Raw genomic sequence first — 18,957 nt, 5'->3', positions numbered from 1 at the left:
AAAATGTGTTCATATGTTGTTTATGAAACGACCACGTACAGTCAGGGTCAATATGACAGGAGGTTAAACCCACCAGGGTCAAAAGTGATATTTTACTTATTTACTTACTTTTTCATTCATTTGTACAATCAGCATTCTTTATTCTTTATTTCTTAGTGTCACTGCTTGGGGGGGGTGGGGGGGTGTTCTATTATTATCTGTTGGTTTACTTGTCTTGCCCTACTTTCTTTACTCCCATGCATAGTTTGTCTGGTCTGTAGTTAAACATGTAAATTTAGGCATGATGTTCATTTCACACATCCTGTATCGCTAAAAGTCTACATGCTTCTTAATAAAAATATTTGAAACAATTTTTTTTGTGGACATAAAAAATATATATAGTTAATTAACTACAGAAAATGCAAATATTTAAATACCTATATAAATACACAACAATGACGAATTTTTAATAAAGACAGGGTTTATTTGATCCGTCTGACAGAAAATAACAAAAGCATCCAACTCGTTTTTCACTCGTCAGTCTCACTTACACCTGAACTCCCCATGTGCTTTAAAGAGTGAAAAAACTAATCGCTGATAACTTTTGCAGCTCTTATTTTCTCTCTTGATATCTTAGTATAATAAACAATATTGTCCCATTTTGAACATTAAGGTAAAATATGTTAAAGTTCTTTATAATATTAATTGTTTTTATGGTCATAGCCAGCGCTGCTACATTTTGCAAAGCAAAGCTTCTCACTCTTCAAAAACTCTAAAAATTCAGAAATTAAATTATTTTACAAACTTTAACTGAAACCTTGCACTGTACACACATGTACACCATTCATGACACTTGAAACTTTCCCAGTTGTCACTAAAGTGCAAATAATTCTTGAATTGGCAAAGATAAAGAAAACTGCCACAGTATTGTACATACATATTAATCCACACTGCACATGCAAACATTCTTCGAACTCATTCAGTTTGAAAAACATAACCAATCACAAAAAAATTCTCAGTTAAATTCAGTTTGACAATTTGATTGTTATTAGGTTTTAATAAAAGGGAAGAGTCAAAAATCTGGCACTAATGTTATAGGCATTGTTAGAATATTTCAAGTTGACTTCTTGAAAGGCCAATTAAGTTCCTGTTTACTTCAAAGTACAGTAACACAAGAGGAAAAATATCACACAAGCACTGTCAAACCGTTAAAGAAAACAGTAACAACACTGAACAGAAATTTTTTTAAAAACCCGCAAAATACTCTCAGAGTACAATAAGCAAACATTAAACAGAAAGTGTAAAAAGAGACGGTCTCGAATTCACACGTTTCACCCACATATGCAGTGCGTGTAATATTTCACGATCAGTAACTGGAAAAAAAACAACAACAAAAAAACAATATTGTAGTTGAAACTGAAATGAGCTGGTGTCAAGGGCAACCAGCTGCGTCACAGCTTCAATTTGATTAAGAACCTGTTTGTTTTCTGAGGATCATCAAAAATGACTCTCTATGACCCAACTGTGTGACGTATTGGTCACAAATTTGTCTTTGTGATTATCAATAACAAATATCAAAATGATGATTGTCCCAAAACACTCGATAGAGGGGAGTCAACAGAGGACACAAGGTGATTTTTTGGCATTCCTTAGACCGCTTATTCTGATGAAAACTTTGCTTGCTTATAGTCTTATGTATCAGAACTTATTTGTTTGCAGATCTGCTCTTGCACGTACAAATACTACGCGAGTATAAAGTTAATTAGCATGGTGTCAAAAGCATATAATTAAAATGTCAGTCATTGTGTCAAAGTGACCTAAAGGTAATTAAACTCAATGTTGATCTTTGTTTTCCCAACTTAAAATAATTCAGCCTATAAAACTGCTTGTAAAAAAGTTCACCAAATGTTTTTAAATTTATATATATATGACATGTTTGTATCACTGTATACGATAAGCCGACCATGCAGTTTGACCTACAACACAATAGTAGCTCATCTTTCATAAGCCTTCGACCGTGTATTTCCCAAATTTTCTCAAAAATGTTCATATTCTTTCAGCTTTTATGCCGTTAAAATCATATTTACAACACTATCTACATCTGTGTCCTCGTATCAAATGTTCTGCTTCCCGAAGAAGAAAAAGGCTAAAAGCTCGGTGGCGAACTCTCCCAGAATGAGGCCGCTACTGAACCTGGAAGACGTTGATCTTGCTCGTGTTTTTCAGCGTCTGTCGCCGGTTGCAGAACCATACTCGCACGACCTCCCGGTCGTAGTTCAGCTCTCTCGCGATTTCAGTGATCTCCTGGCCTGTTGGCAGCGCGTTCTTCTCAAAGTAAGAGTTCAGGACTTCTATCGCCTGCGGCGTGAAACTGGTGCGGCGCTTGCGTTTTTTGGAAGGCTCACCGCCGACAAACTCCATCAGATTCTGCTGGCCCTTCTGGTTCCAGTGCTCGGCCTCAGCCAGCCACTTCTCCAGCACCGGCTTTAGCTTCTGGGCACTCTTGGGGGTGATATCCAGCTTTTCGAACCTGCAGTGCAAAAGAAAATTCAATTTGTAGTAATTCGTGAGTACACACACGATATGCATGGTGACTCAATTTGATCCCCATGAATTCACACAGATCCAATTTACAGGGAAGTAAAAATGAGATATTTTGTGCAGTCGTCCAAGCTTTCACCGGCCTATTGACTCAAGTCTCATTATCGGCTGGACAGAAACATCGGCACCATAGAAACGCAAATGTGCATGACTGACTGACTGAGTAAGTGACAGTTTCACAATTTCTGTTCTGAGGAAAAGTAGCTGCGTCCTTACCAATGTCTTGCTACTCCAGCGTTTTAACGACATTGATCAAGCAATAATACCACCTGGAACCACTAGGGGCATTAAAGTTGTCGGTTGCCTCTTTAACTGCGGAGGTTTGGTTGACGAAGTATTTGTATTTGTCGGAGATACAGGTGCTCCAGTGTGACATCTAGTGGCAGTGAATATCCTATAAATCCTCTAATGCTACAGACTTACACACACACGTCACTGCGTTACACTTGACTGCACTAAGCGTGACTGCACTGACACAAAAGATGAGTAGATGTCTTAGCTATGTTCATGTTGTGACAGAATTTTTTATTTGTGTGCATGCAAATGAGGAGAATGTCATTGATTAATCACTGATGCTTTTTTGTTCAGAGAAATATTTCATAACACGTGTGCAAAGCAACATGAACAGGGGAGGGGGAGTCACTTACCTGCAAATGGCAGACTGGCTGTAAGCCGGACCCTCCGTTGCAGTCAGCGCCTGCCCTACTTGTGTCTGAGTAAGCCCCAGGGACAGCCGGCGGATCTTGAAATTCTTGGCAAACTCTCGAATTTCCTCCAGATTAATGCCTTCCTCGCCGCTGACTACCTGCTGGGGCTCTACAAGCGCAGAGAGTCTGGTTAAAAATATCTACCCACTTACGGCGGGATCTATGTTTGGCGAGGAGAAGGGGGCGTACGTACTGCTGACAAGCTGGCCCACTTTCGCTATGTCTCCGCAGGTGATGGGCACCGCGGAGGAGAGTGTGTTGGTGGTCTTCAGCACCGACGGCTGCGGGGCGATGACAACTGGAGACTGAGTGACGGCAGTAACCGAGGCCTAGGAGGGAAAATAATAAAATAATATTCTCACATGTAACCTGTCATAACACAAAGGGGCAAAATGTGATAACATTGACACATCTCCAAGAAAAAGGCCAAACATGCCATGTGTTTTCTTTCTGTCTCAGCTTTTAAAGTGTGACTGCAGTTATTACATCATCCTGTCTGAGTTCAGACAGATTGAAGTCCGTCTACCTGTGTGTTAGGTTTGGTAAACGTTGGAGGAGCGGTGGCTTTGGGCAGAACTGCGGCAGAGGTCACAGCTGTAGCGTGTCCATTTCCAACAGTGGCAAAGATCTGACCCTGGGTGTTGAGAAGCAGCTGCGGGGTGACAGTCTGGACCTGGAGACCCTGGAGACCCTGCAGACCCTGCAGACCCTGGAGACCCTGGAGACCCTGGAGACCCTGGAGGGTGGAAGTCGCAGCCCCTCCCGCCAGAGAGGCCGGGTTCAACAACAGCGGGAGGGTTCCTATAACCTGCGAATATTGTTTGAATTTTGGAGAAATACAAATGAATAATGTAGCACACTGTGGTAGTTTTCGGTGTCAGGACATTTAACAACCTGTCATGACAACGTTTTCGCTTGTTGGGGGGAAAAAAGAACGTCCTTGGAATAAAATATCATGCCTTTCAAGATTAAACACTGCGCTGCTAACTGCAGCGGGCTGCAATAATGGTAAGACTGAGTGATGGAAGAGATTGAGAGGACAAATCAGTTTTCACAGAACGTGTCTTGTGCTCCGCTGACTTCAAATAGAACTGCTGATTGATGTTAACCACAGACTGAAGCTTTCATTCCCCAAAAACAGAAACTCTACACAAAAACATTTCTGATTGTCCTCTGAGATTTCTAATCAAATCACAAAAATATGAAAGTTTGCACAGATGTAAATGGAACCATGTTCTCATTTTGTTACATATTTTAGGCCAATTTTGGGGGGGGGCTAATGACACACTAGCACAAAGGCAAGGACATTTTTAAAAACTACTCTTTAGCCTCTTTAAACTACACAGAGAAGACACATCAAAACTCACAGATACAGCAGAAAAGAAAGTGAGCAGCAGTTGCAATCGCAGTGTCTTATGGCACCCACCTGTCCCTGGGCATTTGTGATGATCTGGCTGGTGATACCAGCCATGTTGGACATGGCCCCAGTGATGATGGGAGTGGAGGTGAGGGAGCTGAGGAACTGGGGCTGCCCTCCCAAGGAAGCGGCATTGATCTGAGCAGAAAAATCAAACGACTGAGTCAGAGGTTAGCAGCACAGACGGGTACACGAGTGCAGTGGCAATCTTACTATAGCAGGGTTGAGGGAGAGTCCAGCAGTCTGCAGCGCCGCCACAGATATGTTTGACGGAGAGACGCTGGTCGTGGCACAGGTCGCCTGGGCCGCCGCCGCCACCTGAGCGGCAGTAACCTGGGCACTGGTCACCTGCGACGGCTGAGACGTCACCTGCTGCACGGCCGCCTGGAGCGTCTGCATGGAGGCCGCCTGAGGCTGTAACATCGTCTGCACATTGGTCTGCAGCTGCGGCTGGACTGAGTTCAGGACCGTCGCAGCTGGAAGAAAAGTTGGAGGGTGTGCGGTCGGTTATTGCTCTGAAATTATGGTCATTGTGAGAACCGTGATGAAAAACAATAATTTCATGACATTCTCAAAAGTTGTTCAGACAGTTCCCATAAACCCACAGGTGTCAACCTACTGGTGGCGTTAAAAGGAAAGATCAGGGGATCACCAGAGTCATTAGGATTCGTCCTCTGTGGAGCATGAACATCTGTACAAAAAGTTTCATGGTAAGACACACAATAGTTGTTGAGATGTAGCCTGGATCTCCTCCATTGGAAAGTGTTTTATCCCACCATCAGAAATCTCGTGTTCAATTGCAAACCGATTATCTGATAGTGGTCGGGGTTTATACCATGATGCGCAGAGAAGCGACTTTTGTAAACAACCAAGATGGCTGCCGCAGATGAACGAGCATTTGACTACAAGTACCAGATATTTCAAATTTCTCGTTCACAGACATTGTGGAATCGACATCACGGGCTACATGAGCGGATGTTGTGTGTTTTGTATTGTGATTCCATGGCACTTTTTCAAGTCAGCAGCTGAATGCAGCCGAATTACATTTAAATCCAAGCGACAGAGGCCAAATGGGAAGCACACACACGGTGCCCGGACAGTTTTGTATACTTTACCTTGGAGGCCAGCGAAGGGCAACTTGAGGAAGTTTCCAGCCTGGTTAGCTGCCGCGAGCCCAGGGAGAGTAGCTACGCTGGTGGTGGGGAGGGTGAGGATGGCCATGCTGCCCTGGCCCCCGATGGAGCCCGCCATGCTCAGGGGGATGAGCAGCGGCTGGCCCAGCGACCCCGTCTGGGCCATCATACCAGTCATCAGGGAGGCCAGGCTTTCCTGGGTCAGCAGCTGGTGTGGTGAAGTGAAAGATTTGTATTTGTGACTGAGATTTGTTAGCTCAGGGGAACTTACACTGTACACTAGCCCCTTTATCTTTTATTCTGGTGTTTTACAGCAGCAATTTAAGAGCAGTAAAACATTATTCATTATTCTTTTGGACTCAAATAATCCATCTTCCTCTGTTGCTTTTCTATATTCACTGTTTTTTTATTTGTTGTTGCAGTATTAGTCTGATTTTTTCCCCCGATTGTTGGAAACGTTCATGCAACGGTTTCTACTGCCTCAGGCCATGTGCTCAAGTGATTTTGGATCAAATCTGTTCAATATTTTATATTCACTAATGCACTAGAGACAACTGCTTAACTCAGTAACTATTAGCCAAATCACCTGCAGTAGCCTGTGGGTGACAAAGTGACATGAATCCCTGTGATGCATGAAACTTGGACAAGAAATTAGATGTGAGCGTGTAAAGTGCACTCGGGTGTGTGCGTGTGTGTGTGCGTGCGTGCGTGAATTCAGAGTCAGACCTGTGGACAGCCTTGTACAGTGATGGGCATGGTGGCATGTGGTTGTGTCAGGGACACGCTGATGGGCACAGCGGGAGTCAGCGTTTGGACAGCGGGGGCCGGAGCCTCTACAGACACCGCCTGCTGCTCGCCCAGCACTGCGGGAGAACAGCCGGGGTTGGTTCTTTCACTGACATGTCAGGTGGTGTTCACAGCTGCCGTCGGCATTTCAGTACAACTGTGTCATCAACAACATGATTTACCTATTCCCCCGGCGCTCTGGGGCACAGCGGGGCCATCCTGGGGGCTGCCGCCTTCAGCTTGCTCTGCGACCTGAGCCACTCCCTCCTCAGCTTTGACGTCACTCTTCCCATCGGTTACCGACGATGGCAGAGGCGCGTCGACCTCCACCTCCAGCACACGGATAGTCTCATGGCCAGACATCACAATGACCTGCGCAGCGATACGGAATGGAAGCCAATGTTATTCAAATGCAATTCTTTTTTTATTTCTCCACCTGATCATGTGGTGAACCCAATTTGGACTTTAACACAGCGATTTATGGTATAAAAATCCTGTTAAGAACTAAAGGACGAGGGGCAGTAAGACAACTTGGGCCGGAGGACAAAAGTGCAGAGAGACAATGCAGGAGGAGAGCGGAGAGGAGGATGCATACCTGGTCGTCTTTCGCAGGGAATGTTTCAAAGTGCAGGATTTAAATGGCTGAAAAAAGACCTGCTGCAGTCAGACAGTGAATGGCTAAGGAGAACAGAGAAGCCGAGCACATGTTAGGGAAACAATGACCGAAAAGCAAAGAAAAACAGACACAAAAATTTGAAAAAAGAAAGATGTAAAGCATCAGCCAACAAGCATCTCAAGCAACGCTCTCTTGCAGGGCATCGGTGAAGTGCATTGCTTTTGTTTGCTGACAATGAGAGAGAAAGATCACACTTCATTATCATGCAAGGCAGTTTAAAGACCCTCACAAGCAGCGAGCGGCAGGCATTATTATTAGGCGATGAAACACAAAAACAGGGTCCCTGATCTCGAAATGAGCTGCGTGTGGAAGTTAATCATTCCATTATGATACGGTGTGTTGGCACATGGGGGAGGGCGACAGGAGCGAACAGAGAACTTAGAAGAGGACGACATTGAGTTACGGAAGTTGGGGCTGAGCTCTGTGTGGTTACAGCAGGAGGAGGAGGAGGAGGAGGAAGAGGACGGCCAGGTGAGTGTTGGTATAATACCTGCTCATTCACAGTTAGTGGGGCATCTTTGGCGGGGAGGTCCTGGGAGTTCATGGCTCACTGCACTGCCACTGCCGCCGCCGCCGCCGCCGCCACCACCACCAGTCAATGTCCTCCTGGAATCAGAATAAACAAACTGCTTTGTAACTTTACCCACTCCCTTTTAATGTGTTCTGCAGAACCATCAGGAAATTGAATACACATGACAGTTCATGTCAGACTTCAGGAGGGCACATGCTGGTGAAAGCAGACCCACATGCAGAGGGCGTTCATGCTTTTTTTTTCTTTCTTTCTTCTTCATGGCTATTTCTGTCGCTGCAGGAGCAGACTGTACTTGCAGGGGCCTGCAAACAGGCCACACCGGTGTCTGTTGCACTTAAAGCTGCAGAAAACGACACGGAAGTGGCTGCAAACGCAATCGCAGAGGGGAGCAAAAACACAAAAGGTTCAAGTTGGTGTTTTCTGCCTGCTGCAATGCCCCACCAACAACACCCCCCTCCCCTCCCTCGTTTAGGAATCGAGGATCTGTCAAAACTTCCGCGGGGTGTTGGTGATGGGGGGCTCCCCACCCCCATCCTCCTGCCCGGCAAAAGTCTCGCCTCCTCGGCCACTTCCACCCCCCCGCAGACGAGCACCCACCAAGCCGCGGGAGAACGACTCCCCGACCCGCGCACCGGCAAACAGAGCATTATGTATGTCCCTCTCCTTATCATAAATATATAAATTATGCTAATTATGCGAAACCATTGCATATTAAAAACCAAAAACTCATTTCCTTCCCTTCTCTCGCCGTGTCGTGCGGGGCGCAGGCTTCGAACGCAGGCGCCCCGGCTATGACTGCTCCAACTTACCGCGACGTGTGCAGCTTTAATCCCCCCGCGGTTATAAGAAAAAAAGAGAAAAAAAAAAAAAAAGAAAAGAAAAAAGAAAAAGGTCCTTGTCACAGTTTGCTTCAGTCACACATGATTAAAGCTTCATCTCAGCTCCCAGACAGGCGCTGTTGGCCGCACACAAAAGAGGCATTTGCATTGATAAGGAGGGTTTGCAATGTTGGGGGGGAGCTCCGTCTCTGCGCTTAATATTTAATGACGATGCCCCTTTTTTTCTGCAACAGTGTCAGGTCGTCGGGATCCTCCGGGAGCCGCGCGCGATCCCATTTCGGCCGCAAAGTCGCGCAGAAATTGCCCGAAAATTGGCCTTTTTTTGCACTACGTCATGAACATAATTTATGCAAGGAGGGGGAGAGGAGGAAGGAGACGGAGGAAAAAAAAAAAAAAAGAGAGAGGAAGCCTCGCGTTGAAAAATGTCCGCCTCGACTCCAGAGGCGCCGCGGTTCTCTTAAAGGGGACGCGTCGGAATAAAAAAAACCGCGAGGGACATAATGGATGAGACACACTGACTTGACTATGTGTTTGAATGAGAAATGATATTAAATGATCAAAACAAACGCCAGGGTGATTCCCAAATGTTGGTTTTTTGGAATCATCTTGTTTTTTGTTTTTGTATAATTTCATGCTGAGATTGAAGTTGTAAAAACTGTATTTGTATGTGCTGTGAATATATATTTTTGTTTTTGCATGTTGAAAGAATATGTATATTGAATAAAAATAGGCTTGTGCGTGGATTCCTCTGGGTTGGAACATCCTACTGCCGAAATCCAACGATTGTGATCGCAATATAATGTTCATCATCTACTGCTGTCGATCCAGACCATAACATATATTTGTTTATTAAATTAAATTACCTTACGTTCCTTTAGAAGATGCTTTTGTCCGAAGTGCATTCAACCATGAAGATATAACTCAAAGTGCAAGTACGTAAACATTCATCCAAAAGGCAAAAAACACTTAAAGTGCTATTTGTGATTACGTGCAATAATTATTATTATTATTTTTATACATTTTTTTGTGTTAAATAAATTCAGGGAGTATGGTGCAGTCTGAACACATTTATACTTTTTTTTATAGTTGTGTATTCCTGTTTATACTCTTTATTCTTATTTTTATTCTTGTGTGATATGTGAATATGTGTGGACAGTCTTTTTCATAAATGTACAATGCCAAAAAAGGGGGAAAAATATGTGTTTTGTAAACTTGGTTCAGACGAGACATCTAATTCTGTATTTTAAAGTATTAAATGTATTTTAACTATTAGGATTCAGAGCATATATGGGGGAAAAAAATAAAGAAAGATCCCTGATGAATAATGTGGCTAGACTCCACTTTGAATTCAAATTCAAATATGTTTTCTTTCTTTTTTTTGTCAAAGCAAAATTCTTTGCTATTATGACTCTCAAACTACATAATGAATGAATACATAATTTGTAACAGAGCAGCATCTTGGTGCACCTAGACTGTATTTAGCATATGAGACCAGAGCTGCATGATTTTGTTGATTAATCAATTAGTTGATTGAAATTGACAATGAATCAAAAGCTATTTTGTCAACTGATTCAACATGTTTATGTTAAAGAAGCAAGAATGACAAAACATTTGAGAATATCGCTCTGATCTTTAGGAAACGGTGATGGTCTGTTCTAACTGTTTCTAATCAATTCATCAAGAGAAAAATTGTCATTTTCAAATAAACATTACACATGTTCATTTCAGTGATGACGATAGACTGCAGACAGAGGATTTTGGAAGTTCTTCAACTCTTCCTATCATGAAACTGGTGAACATCTTTCTTTCTTTTCTAAATACATGTACCTACCTCCCGTTTTGCCATTTGAATTGCTAAGTAATCTAACATAAAATAGAAATACTATTTACATTATCATACATAAATCATGAGATCTTGATCTATTATTATTATAGTGTATCATACATTTATAATGAATATAAGCTTAAATGTCAATATAATTGAGTGTTAACTTAACTTGAGTGAACAGATGTAAACTTGGAACAGAAAGTAGAATGTTGCCATGAATTGAGGGTTACACTGTCGTCTGAAATAAAATGAAACTCTTTTTTTAACCTTTATTTGTTCACATTTTTTTTTTTCTAAAAATGCGCCGAAATATCTATTAGTGGGTCAATTTCGCTTTGCACCATTGTTTGCACGGACAACTATCCCTGAATTCTTTTGACACTGTAGGAAACTTTAAAAACCTGATGATTCTCAGGCGAGTTCTGCAACGCCTCCAATTTCCTCCTTGTCCTGGTTCGGCCACATTTTTTTTCTTCCTCGTAATCATGTGATCGTTTGACTTGTTACTTCCTACAACGATGACTACGACGTATATTTTCCTTGAAACTGTGACATAAGTTCTTCATAATTACAGAAACAAAGGCGTCAATTTTTGTTTGTCTTCCGTGTTTTACTTCCTCGCTCACTCACTCTTCTTCTTTTCCTTTTATTTAATGGCCGTTGGCAAACAACTTTTAGATGCGCATTACCGCCCCCTACTGAAATGGAGTGTGGATCAGGATGGTCTATTGTACTGTATGAGAAAACAGAAATCAAAGCAAAAACAGAAACATAAACCCAGAAACAAACAAACAAAAGAAATAAAAACAAAAATAAATAAAAAATAACGTATTTTTATATCGTCTTTTTATACAGATATGTGACCTGAAAACCGTATTATTGTTGGAATGCTTGAATGATTGTATGTTTTGTGAAAGCACCTTGTGAGACTACGCCTGAAAGGTGCTATATAAATAAAATTATTATTATACGTAGTAGTATCGTTATAACTACTCTATATTCTTCTAATAATTCCGGTCTTTTCCAAGAAAATAAATACTGCTCTACATCCACATGCCCTGAGTTCATCTGTATTATTTCTTTAACATTGAATTTGATGTGTTCTCTTCCCAGTTTATGGTATAATTTGCCTTTCTTTCCTGCTGATATTTAAGACAATAAATAACGACATGCTCTACTGTTTCTTGACTATTACACTCCTCACACATACAAGTTTTCGTGCTTCCCAATTAAATTGAGCGTACTATTTTCTACCAGTATGGCCTTAAAATCTGCCTTTCCTGATGATATTTTGGACAATAAATAACGACATGCATTACTGTTTCTTGAGTATTGCAGTCCTCACACATACAAGTTGAGTGTACGATTTTAATCCAGTATGCCCAAATCTCATTCAGGAAATTATGTCCTCTTCCCTTTTTATTCCTACTCATTTCTCTCATTACTCCGACCTCCTTTTTATATACTGTGGAACCATCTGCCTTTAGTTTCCCTGTTCCACTGCTCCTGCCACTTCTTTTTCACTCACTCACTCACTCACTCACTCACTCACTCACTGTCGTTGTCTGCCCGTAGGGGGCGCCCGAGCGAGCGGGCTCGGCGCGCCGACCGACTGCGTCGCGCGCAGCCGCCAGTGACGTCAGCGCTTCCACAACAACAAGAAGCTGAAAAACAAGGAAGTGGACGAATCGCTCCGAAGCAGCCGTAACCAGTTACACAGGCCCGTGACTTCAACTCGCACCGCCGCGCACCAGAATCTCGATCTCGCCCCCGTCGCCGGACCGCAGACACAACCATGAACAACAAAGGTATTTGCCCGCGCGTCGGTCCCCAGTTGAGCCCGCTGTCCGCCGCCACACGACGCCGACGCGTAGAGCCCCGGTGAGGGCCGGAGAGGAGCTCGGCTGCTCCCGTGATGGAGGAGCGGACCTTCGCGTTCGGCAACGTACATGACCGGAAAACAGAACAGGGAGCAAAATTCTCCGTTCCTCCGGTTTCTCACCGGGAAATATGCCAAAGATGTTTAAAAGATGAACATCGACATTTTTTACTGTCAACCAACCGCCCCCCCCCCCCGCAACCATTATTGGCCCGAGTCGCATATTTGTCGGTTAGCTAGCATCCCTGCGTCCTGTGGAGGCTAAAGATGTTGATGCTCTTTCTTCCTCCTGCTCCGCGAGACGCAGGCTCGGGAACGTGTAATGTGGAACGTCGTGTGTTTTATTAGGAAAAAACAGGTTTTATTGTTAGTGCCATGCATACCCCTTTTTTTTTTTTACTATTTGAAAGGAAAATTAATTAGATTTTTGATTAATACATTTAAGTATAATTTTTTTTTTTTTGAAGGAAAAAAAATGTGAAGTCATCTGCTCAAATGTGAAAAATCAATCTGGATTTAAATCGTGTTTTGTTTCCTTGACAGGGCCTCGAGAAGATGATTCCATCCATTTGCAGTGTTACATAATTGTTATTTATTGAAGATCAGGGTGTAAAAACTGACAATTGTAAATAATATTAATGATGTAAAAGCATCAAGATGTTAAAAAAATAATAATCTTAATACAAATTGAACCATTAGTTGATTGATTGGTTGATCAGTTGATAGGTCGAATTGATCAACAGCTAATTATTGATTAACAGCTGATTATTGTTTGTGTGTGTGGGTGGGGGGGTTATGCACAAATTGACAAGTTCCCAGAGCCGATGGTGATTTGCCTCAAAGTCCGGTCAGGACAAAGGAAAACCAGAAATATTTCACATTGAAGAAGCTGGAAGCACAAAAAATTGTGCCAAGTTTGCTAAAAAAAAAAAAAAGGATGTAAGGGAAAAGTTGCAAATTCATTTTTCTATAACAACCAAAAAGAGGTGCAACAGTTAATCGATTACTAATCGATAAATTAATCTTTAACTATATTGATCATCGGTTCAAGTACTTATGGGGAAAAAAGTCAAAAATCACTGATTTCAGCTTCTTAAATGTGAATATTTTCAGGTTTTTTTGCTCCTCTATGACAGTGAACTAAATATATTTGGTCGACATTTTTCACAATTCCATGACATTTCATAGACCAAACAACTAATCGATTAATCGAGAAAATAATCGACAGATTAATCGATTATGAAAATAATCGTTAGTTGCAGCCCTACTACCAAACATCTGTAGGTTTTATAGTTGTAATGAATAATATTCAGCCTAATTGGTGCAGTTCTGTCACGTAAACAATACAAGATTTATGGGAAGGCAAATTATAAGGGCCTCTTTTATTTTTTCTTTGTGGATAAAATAAATTGTATTTACAGACCATCTACTGGTATCAATATTTAAACACTATGGATTTTCCTTGTTTTATTCTGACAATAAAATTGAAGTTGTTACCTGCTGAAATGTTGCTCACTCACTCTGGGATTCAGTGTCAGTCGCTGTTTTTTTTACACCAAAGGTCAAATTATTGTCTTTAAAAAAGTGAACCGTTGTGTTGCAGGTTCATATCCACAGCAGGCCGTGTACCCTCAGCAGAGCTCTGCACCTGTATACCCTCCTGCTATGCAAATGTCCCCTCAGGCTCCTCCCTACTCAGACACACCACCTGCATACTCTGAGGTAACAGATCACATTGATCTGCATTTTTTATATGAGATAACAGTCAAGTAAACCATTCTGAACCATTTAAACCCGTCTGTCTGTCTGTCTGTCCCGCCTCTGCAGATATACCAGCCCAGATATGTGCTTCCACCTCAGGTGGCAGGTCAGATGACTCAGATGTCCTCTCCCTACCCTGGTGCTCAGATGTTCATGCCCATGCAGCACACTATGGCCGTCGGACATGTGGGTCAGAACGTCCCCATGGCCTACTATCCCATGGGAGCCATGTACCCACATGGTTCTACAGTGATGGTGGACGGTGGCTTCGACGCCGGTGCTCGCTTCACAGGAGGCAGCAACGTCTCCATCCCAGTGAGTATCCACCTATGAGTGTACATCGATCGCAGTCAAGTTTTTTTGTTTTTTGTTGTTGTTCCGGTGTAGTCTTATCTTTTTTTTATATCCGTGTTTGTGCTCGTTTCCCTCAGCCCCCACCTCCTGGACACCCCCCCAATGCAGCTCAGCTGGCCGCCATGCAGGGTGCCAACGTTGTAATGACACAGCGCAAGAGTAACTTCTTCATGGGGGGATCAGGTGGAGGTTATTCCATCTGGTAACAGCAACTTCTCGACTCCTCCATCATGCCTAAACCGTGTCCCCTCCTTCCCCTCCGTCCCAACTGATGCCCCAGTTCTACCCACGTCCCATACGCCTCCCCTCTTCAGGCTGCTTGGCCATGCCACAATACTGATATCACCTAATGGAATGTAATATTTTAGAGCCCTCGTGAAAGGTACAGTACTCCACTTGTGACGTAGAGATAAAACCGATAAATGCCACTGCCTGGAGTGAATAAAATACAACAATTTTAATCCTGTAGTATTAATGCCACAATTCTTCATTTTGGTCCAAACCTCTTTGGTCAAATCCAGATTGGACTTTTCTGGGCATTTGTTGAATAGACCCCGGTCTCTTTTCGATCGACATCTGAAATGTCCTTGTATTCCTGTGAAACTACGTAAATGAAATGTTGAAATATCAGCCCTGCATTATTTAGTCTAGCTGCTTTATGGTGAAAGTGAAACGCAGTTATTACAAAGTTGCAGTTGAAGCGCAAATGAAAAAAAAAAAAGAAATCTCCACTTTGTCTTTTTTTTGAATACTTTTAGTGTAGTTGAATTAATAGATGTGTAATAGTTACATGTAAATACCAGTATAATGATGATGATGATGATCAATACAAACTGCATCTCAACTATACGAAGAAGAAGAAAAAAAAAATCTGCATCTTGGGTGCTTTTTTTTTTTTTAGTTAGATTTGTCTTGTCTTTTTCGCACATTGAACTGCCCATTGGACAAATTGTCACATTTAAAAAAAAATCACGTTTAAATTAAAATGATTTGAAGTCAAAGCAACTAAATTGAAGAAAAGATTTTTCCCACGCAATACCCCAAAAGTGAATTACTGTACCTTGGTTGGGCGACTTGTAGATGAACATAGTCAAGTGCCAAAGAGCACTGGGGATAGCCCTAATTTAAAGCAAATTAACTTCAGTAAACTTAAAAGGAAAAAAAAGAAATTTTAAAAAGTAAATCCAAATAGTAAGTTGAAACGGGAAAGGGGTGGTTGGTGTAACATTTTGAGCTTTTTCTTTGTCTCCTGTTTCTGTTCCACAGTCGGATACCCAGAGTTTATACACTAAATGTTTATTGTACAGGTTTTTTTCGACAACTAGCCCCGCCCCCTTTAGCGTCTCTTTCACCAAGTAGAATTTGGTCTGATCCAATAAACTTTTCCTCCACAGAGGAATTCGTCACCTTTGTGATTAGCGTTAGTTTCCTTCTAGTCCACATTTATCTAAAAAGGTTGAGGAGACGTAAACATTTCAGAGTTTAATTTTTTTCCTTCCTGACTTTTCCCACATTGAGGTAGTTAGGGTATAAAAAAAAATCAAATTAGTTAGTATAACCAATGAGCTGGTTGTACCAAAGATTTGGTCTTCAATGCACTTATGTTTGGTTGTGACTTGGATTAAAAAAAATTTTTGAAATCGTCACAATTTAAAAGCAAACATATCATCGAATACGCAGCGATGAGGCTGCTGGAACCAAGAACCTTCGGTCCTTTGACTGCACTTTGTTAGTTAACGTGTCGCTCCACGTGGGTCAGTTGCATCTTTTAAGTTGTCGCATGACTTTTGCACCGTTGCCGTGTACAAATCTGATTAAACACTTTTTATCTGAGATGCACTGCTGAGCAAATCGGAGAAGTTGCACACAAGGGGCTACTCTTTTTTTTGATCTCCTTTTTAAAAGCCTGGTTTTGTGTCTTTTTAAATAAAGCTGTGAGATTTTTAAACTTTTTTTTTTTAATGCTTCTTTTTCCATCAAAACAAATTCCATTTCTGTTTTTTAAAGTAATGTCAAGACGTGTCGTGTTGTCCGATAGATTGAAAAGTGTATGCAACTTTTTTTTCTCTTTTTTTTTTGCAAGGAGGCTACATCACCTGTCAGCATGATTAATTTCCAAAACAAGTTTTGTTGTGCTGCTAATTCAAAGTCTCTCTTAGAAATATTTATATATAAATATGTCGTCAAGCAAAAACCCTTAAAATATCTGGAACCATCAACTGATATTTGTAGATATTCCTCTTTATTTTTTTTTTGGTGTCTGGTTGTGTGTCAATGTGTCACTGGGTATCCGACATTGCGTATATCAAGTTTTAACAGCTGTTGCCTCCGATTAGTAAAAACAAAAAAACGCGGTTGCTGTCGACCAACATTTAGCGATCTCAGTGTCGCCGACAGCAGCCGTCAGGAAAAAAAACAACCTCACTGTTCATCCCGATGACCCTCGTCGGGACGAACCTCGTCTGTGCAGCACGTGGCGGACGTGATTTTTAAAAAATGACATCGGTGGGTATTAGTTCTCACCCGTGCTGTTGTTTCATACAGCTCTGACAGGGGGGCGAAGAGGCCACAGCTTTCAGAACTTACACAAACAAAAAAAAAAAAAAAGATATGATTCAAACAAATGTTTTCTCGTTTTCCATCTCTGCTCTGATTGTTTGTTAAGCAGCATAACGGTGGCTTTGTCCCAGCAATATGAAGTACTGTAAAACTGCAGCTGACCAGTCGATGCTATGCCAACCACAAGCCAGCAAAATGGATCACACTCTCTGTTGAAGGATTATGGACATTTATAGTTCAGGGATTCTCTTGACAATATTTTGTAAAATAGATGTATGTACTAAAGTGATGTGACGGGACTTTGGTACACATTCTATCTTTTAAGGTTACTAAAGGAAGATGAGTGTCACTATACAGTTTGCTGAGACGTGTCAAAGATGGAATACTTTGAGAGAAAAAAAAAAAGAACTTAGGTGCACTTAACTTTTTTATACTAAACTTAAAATTTAAAATGTAAGTTTAGAATAAAGGTTATTTTGGAAATTTGAAATGTTGCATGTTTTGTCATTTCATTTTTTTTATTCCCACGTATATCAGAACGGGGGCAGGACATTATGAAATGATCGTAGGTGAAACCTGGGATTTAGTAGATGATGTATTGTTGTGGCCAGGCAGCATCACAGGTTATTTATAGTTTAATCTACTTATTTGAATCGTTTGAATCCTCCTCCTTTCTCGATCCCAAATATGACTGACATTTTTTTCTGTTTGTCAGAATTGATTATCACCCACCTAAGTTAAGTACGCACAGTGTGGAAGATCTAAGTCTTTCCCAAACATCACTTTGATATACAAAAAAACCCCACATGGATCTGTATTTTTTGGTAAAAACCACCTACCTAACAGCAGAATTTTATTATCTTCACTGTTCAATCCAGCCCACAATAAATCACGTCTTTATGAAGCTCGTCATATTCAGTTTTCGTTGACGCCGTCGGGCCTTTAATTCATATTTGTGGTTAAAACTCTTTGAAAGGTGATTCTTACATTTAATCGGCCAAACTCGAACGTGGCGTCAACAAAACGCTGAACGTAAAACTTCATAACGGTGGAGATTTTGCGCTGGGCTGTTTTTATGGGATTATAACATTTGTAATTCACTGTACGTGTGCACTGTGTTGTCGTTTGAATTCTTTGGGGTAAAATCATCGATCTCAAAGTCGGGACACAGTGCCGATGATTATGACATCATGCTTATTTAAGATAAAAAGTTTGCATTAAACATCGCTGTGAGCTGACACACTGAATAATGACACTAGTCCATAGACAAGTTTTATTGCCTTCCGTATTTATCTCAAACAGGGAAGTGACCAGTAACAGTAAGTGTCTGCAGAAGGGGAACAATACAAAAAAGAAAGAAAGCAGCCAGGTAGAACAAAATCACAAGGCACCAATAAGGTTTTTCTGTCCTTTACTCAAAGAAGGACATTGTTTTTGACTAGCTTATAAAAGAACTGCATAGAAAAATCATTTTAAAAAGCAAAAATTGAGAGATATATATATATATATATATATATATATATATATATATATTTAAAAAAAGGTTACTACCCTGAAAAGAGCACTGGAGCATTTTCCTTCTTGTACAATGTTTGTTTTGGTAAAAGACAGTCATGACACTTTCTGAATGAAACAACATGATTGCAGATTAGAGAACTGAAACACACGAGCTAATCTTACACACTTCCACCCTCGTACGAGTATTTACTTATCACCGCGACTCGTACACGTCTGGAAATCCCACCACCTGTTTTCGGAGCCGAGGCTCCGCTAGTCTGCACGCGACGCCTGTCGTCCCCGTCACCTGCTCCACATCCATCAACAGTCACTCCTACGGTCATTTCCCTCTTTGGTTTTTTTTTTTTGCGCTTGTGCATTTCTTAAGAGCACTTTTTTTCCTCCTTTT

The 18,957-nt window shown here is 41.5% G+C and overlaps 2 protein-coding genes across 2 annotated transcripts; one reads left to right on the top strand and one right to left on the bottom strand.

The window, feature by feature from the left end:
* Positions 1 to 439: 439 nt before the first annotated feature.
* Positions 440 to 9,512, bottom strand: pou6f1 (POU class 6 homeobox 1). The gene is given in 14 exon segments (XM_035645930.2): positions 440 to 2,509; positions 3,228 to 3,396; positions 3,481 to 3,616; positions 3,814 to 4,095; positions 4,714 to 4,842; positions 4,918 to 5,180; positions 5,324 to 5,395; positions 5,820 to 6,045; positions 6,564 to 6,700; positions 6,806 to 6,995; positions 7,219 to 7,239; positions 7,242 to 7,265; positions 7,790 to 7,905; positions 8,641 to 9,512. Coding segments are annotated over 13 exon segments (2,049 nt in total). The 5' UTR covers positions 7,844 to 7,905; positions 8,641 to 9,512; the 3' UTR covers positions 440 to 2,163.
* Positions 9,513 to 12,146: 2,634 nt separating this feature from the next.
* On the top strand, positions 12,147 to 17,541 carry dazap2 (DAZ associated protein 2). Its single transcript, XM_035645935.2, has 4 exons — positions 12,147 to 12,306; positions 13,981 to 14,099; positions 14,205 to 14,453; positions 14,570 to 17,541. The coding sequence occupies exons 1-4, from the start codon at positions 12,294 to 12,296 to the stop codon at positions 14,696 to 14,698; spliced, it is 510 nt and encodes a 169-aa protein (XP_035501828.1). The 5' UTR covers positions 12,147 to 12,293; the 3' UTR covers positions 14,699 to 17,541.
* Positions 17,542 to 18,957: the final 1,416 nt, after the last annotated feature.

This window comes from Scophthalmus maximus, chromosome 3 (genome assembly GCF_022379125.1).
Source record: "Scophthalmus maximus strain ysfricsl-2021 chromosome 3, ASM2237912v1, whole genome shotgun sequence".
Classification (NCBI taxonomy): Eukaryota; Metazoa; Chordata; class Actinopteri; order Pleuronectiformes; family Scophthalmidae; genus Scophthalmus; species Scophthalmus maximus.
Note: the sequence above shows the minus strand (reverse complement) of the source record. Positions and strands in the feature narration are given on the sequence as shown.

What these genes read in the sequence shown, in the direction of transcription:
- dazap2 (XM_035645935.2), top strand. An exon ending in CACCACCTGCATACTCTGAG is followed by an intron (nt 14,100 to 14,204) that starts GTAACAGATCAC and finishes CCGCCTCTGCAG; the next exon opens with ATATACCAGCCCAGATATGT. An exon ending in GCAGCAACGTCTCCATCCCA is followed by an intron (nt 14,454 to 14,569) that starts GTGAGTATCCAC and finishes CGTTTCCCTCAG; the next exon opens with CCCCCACCTCCTGGACACCC.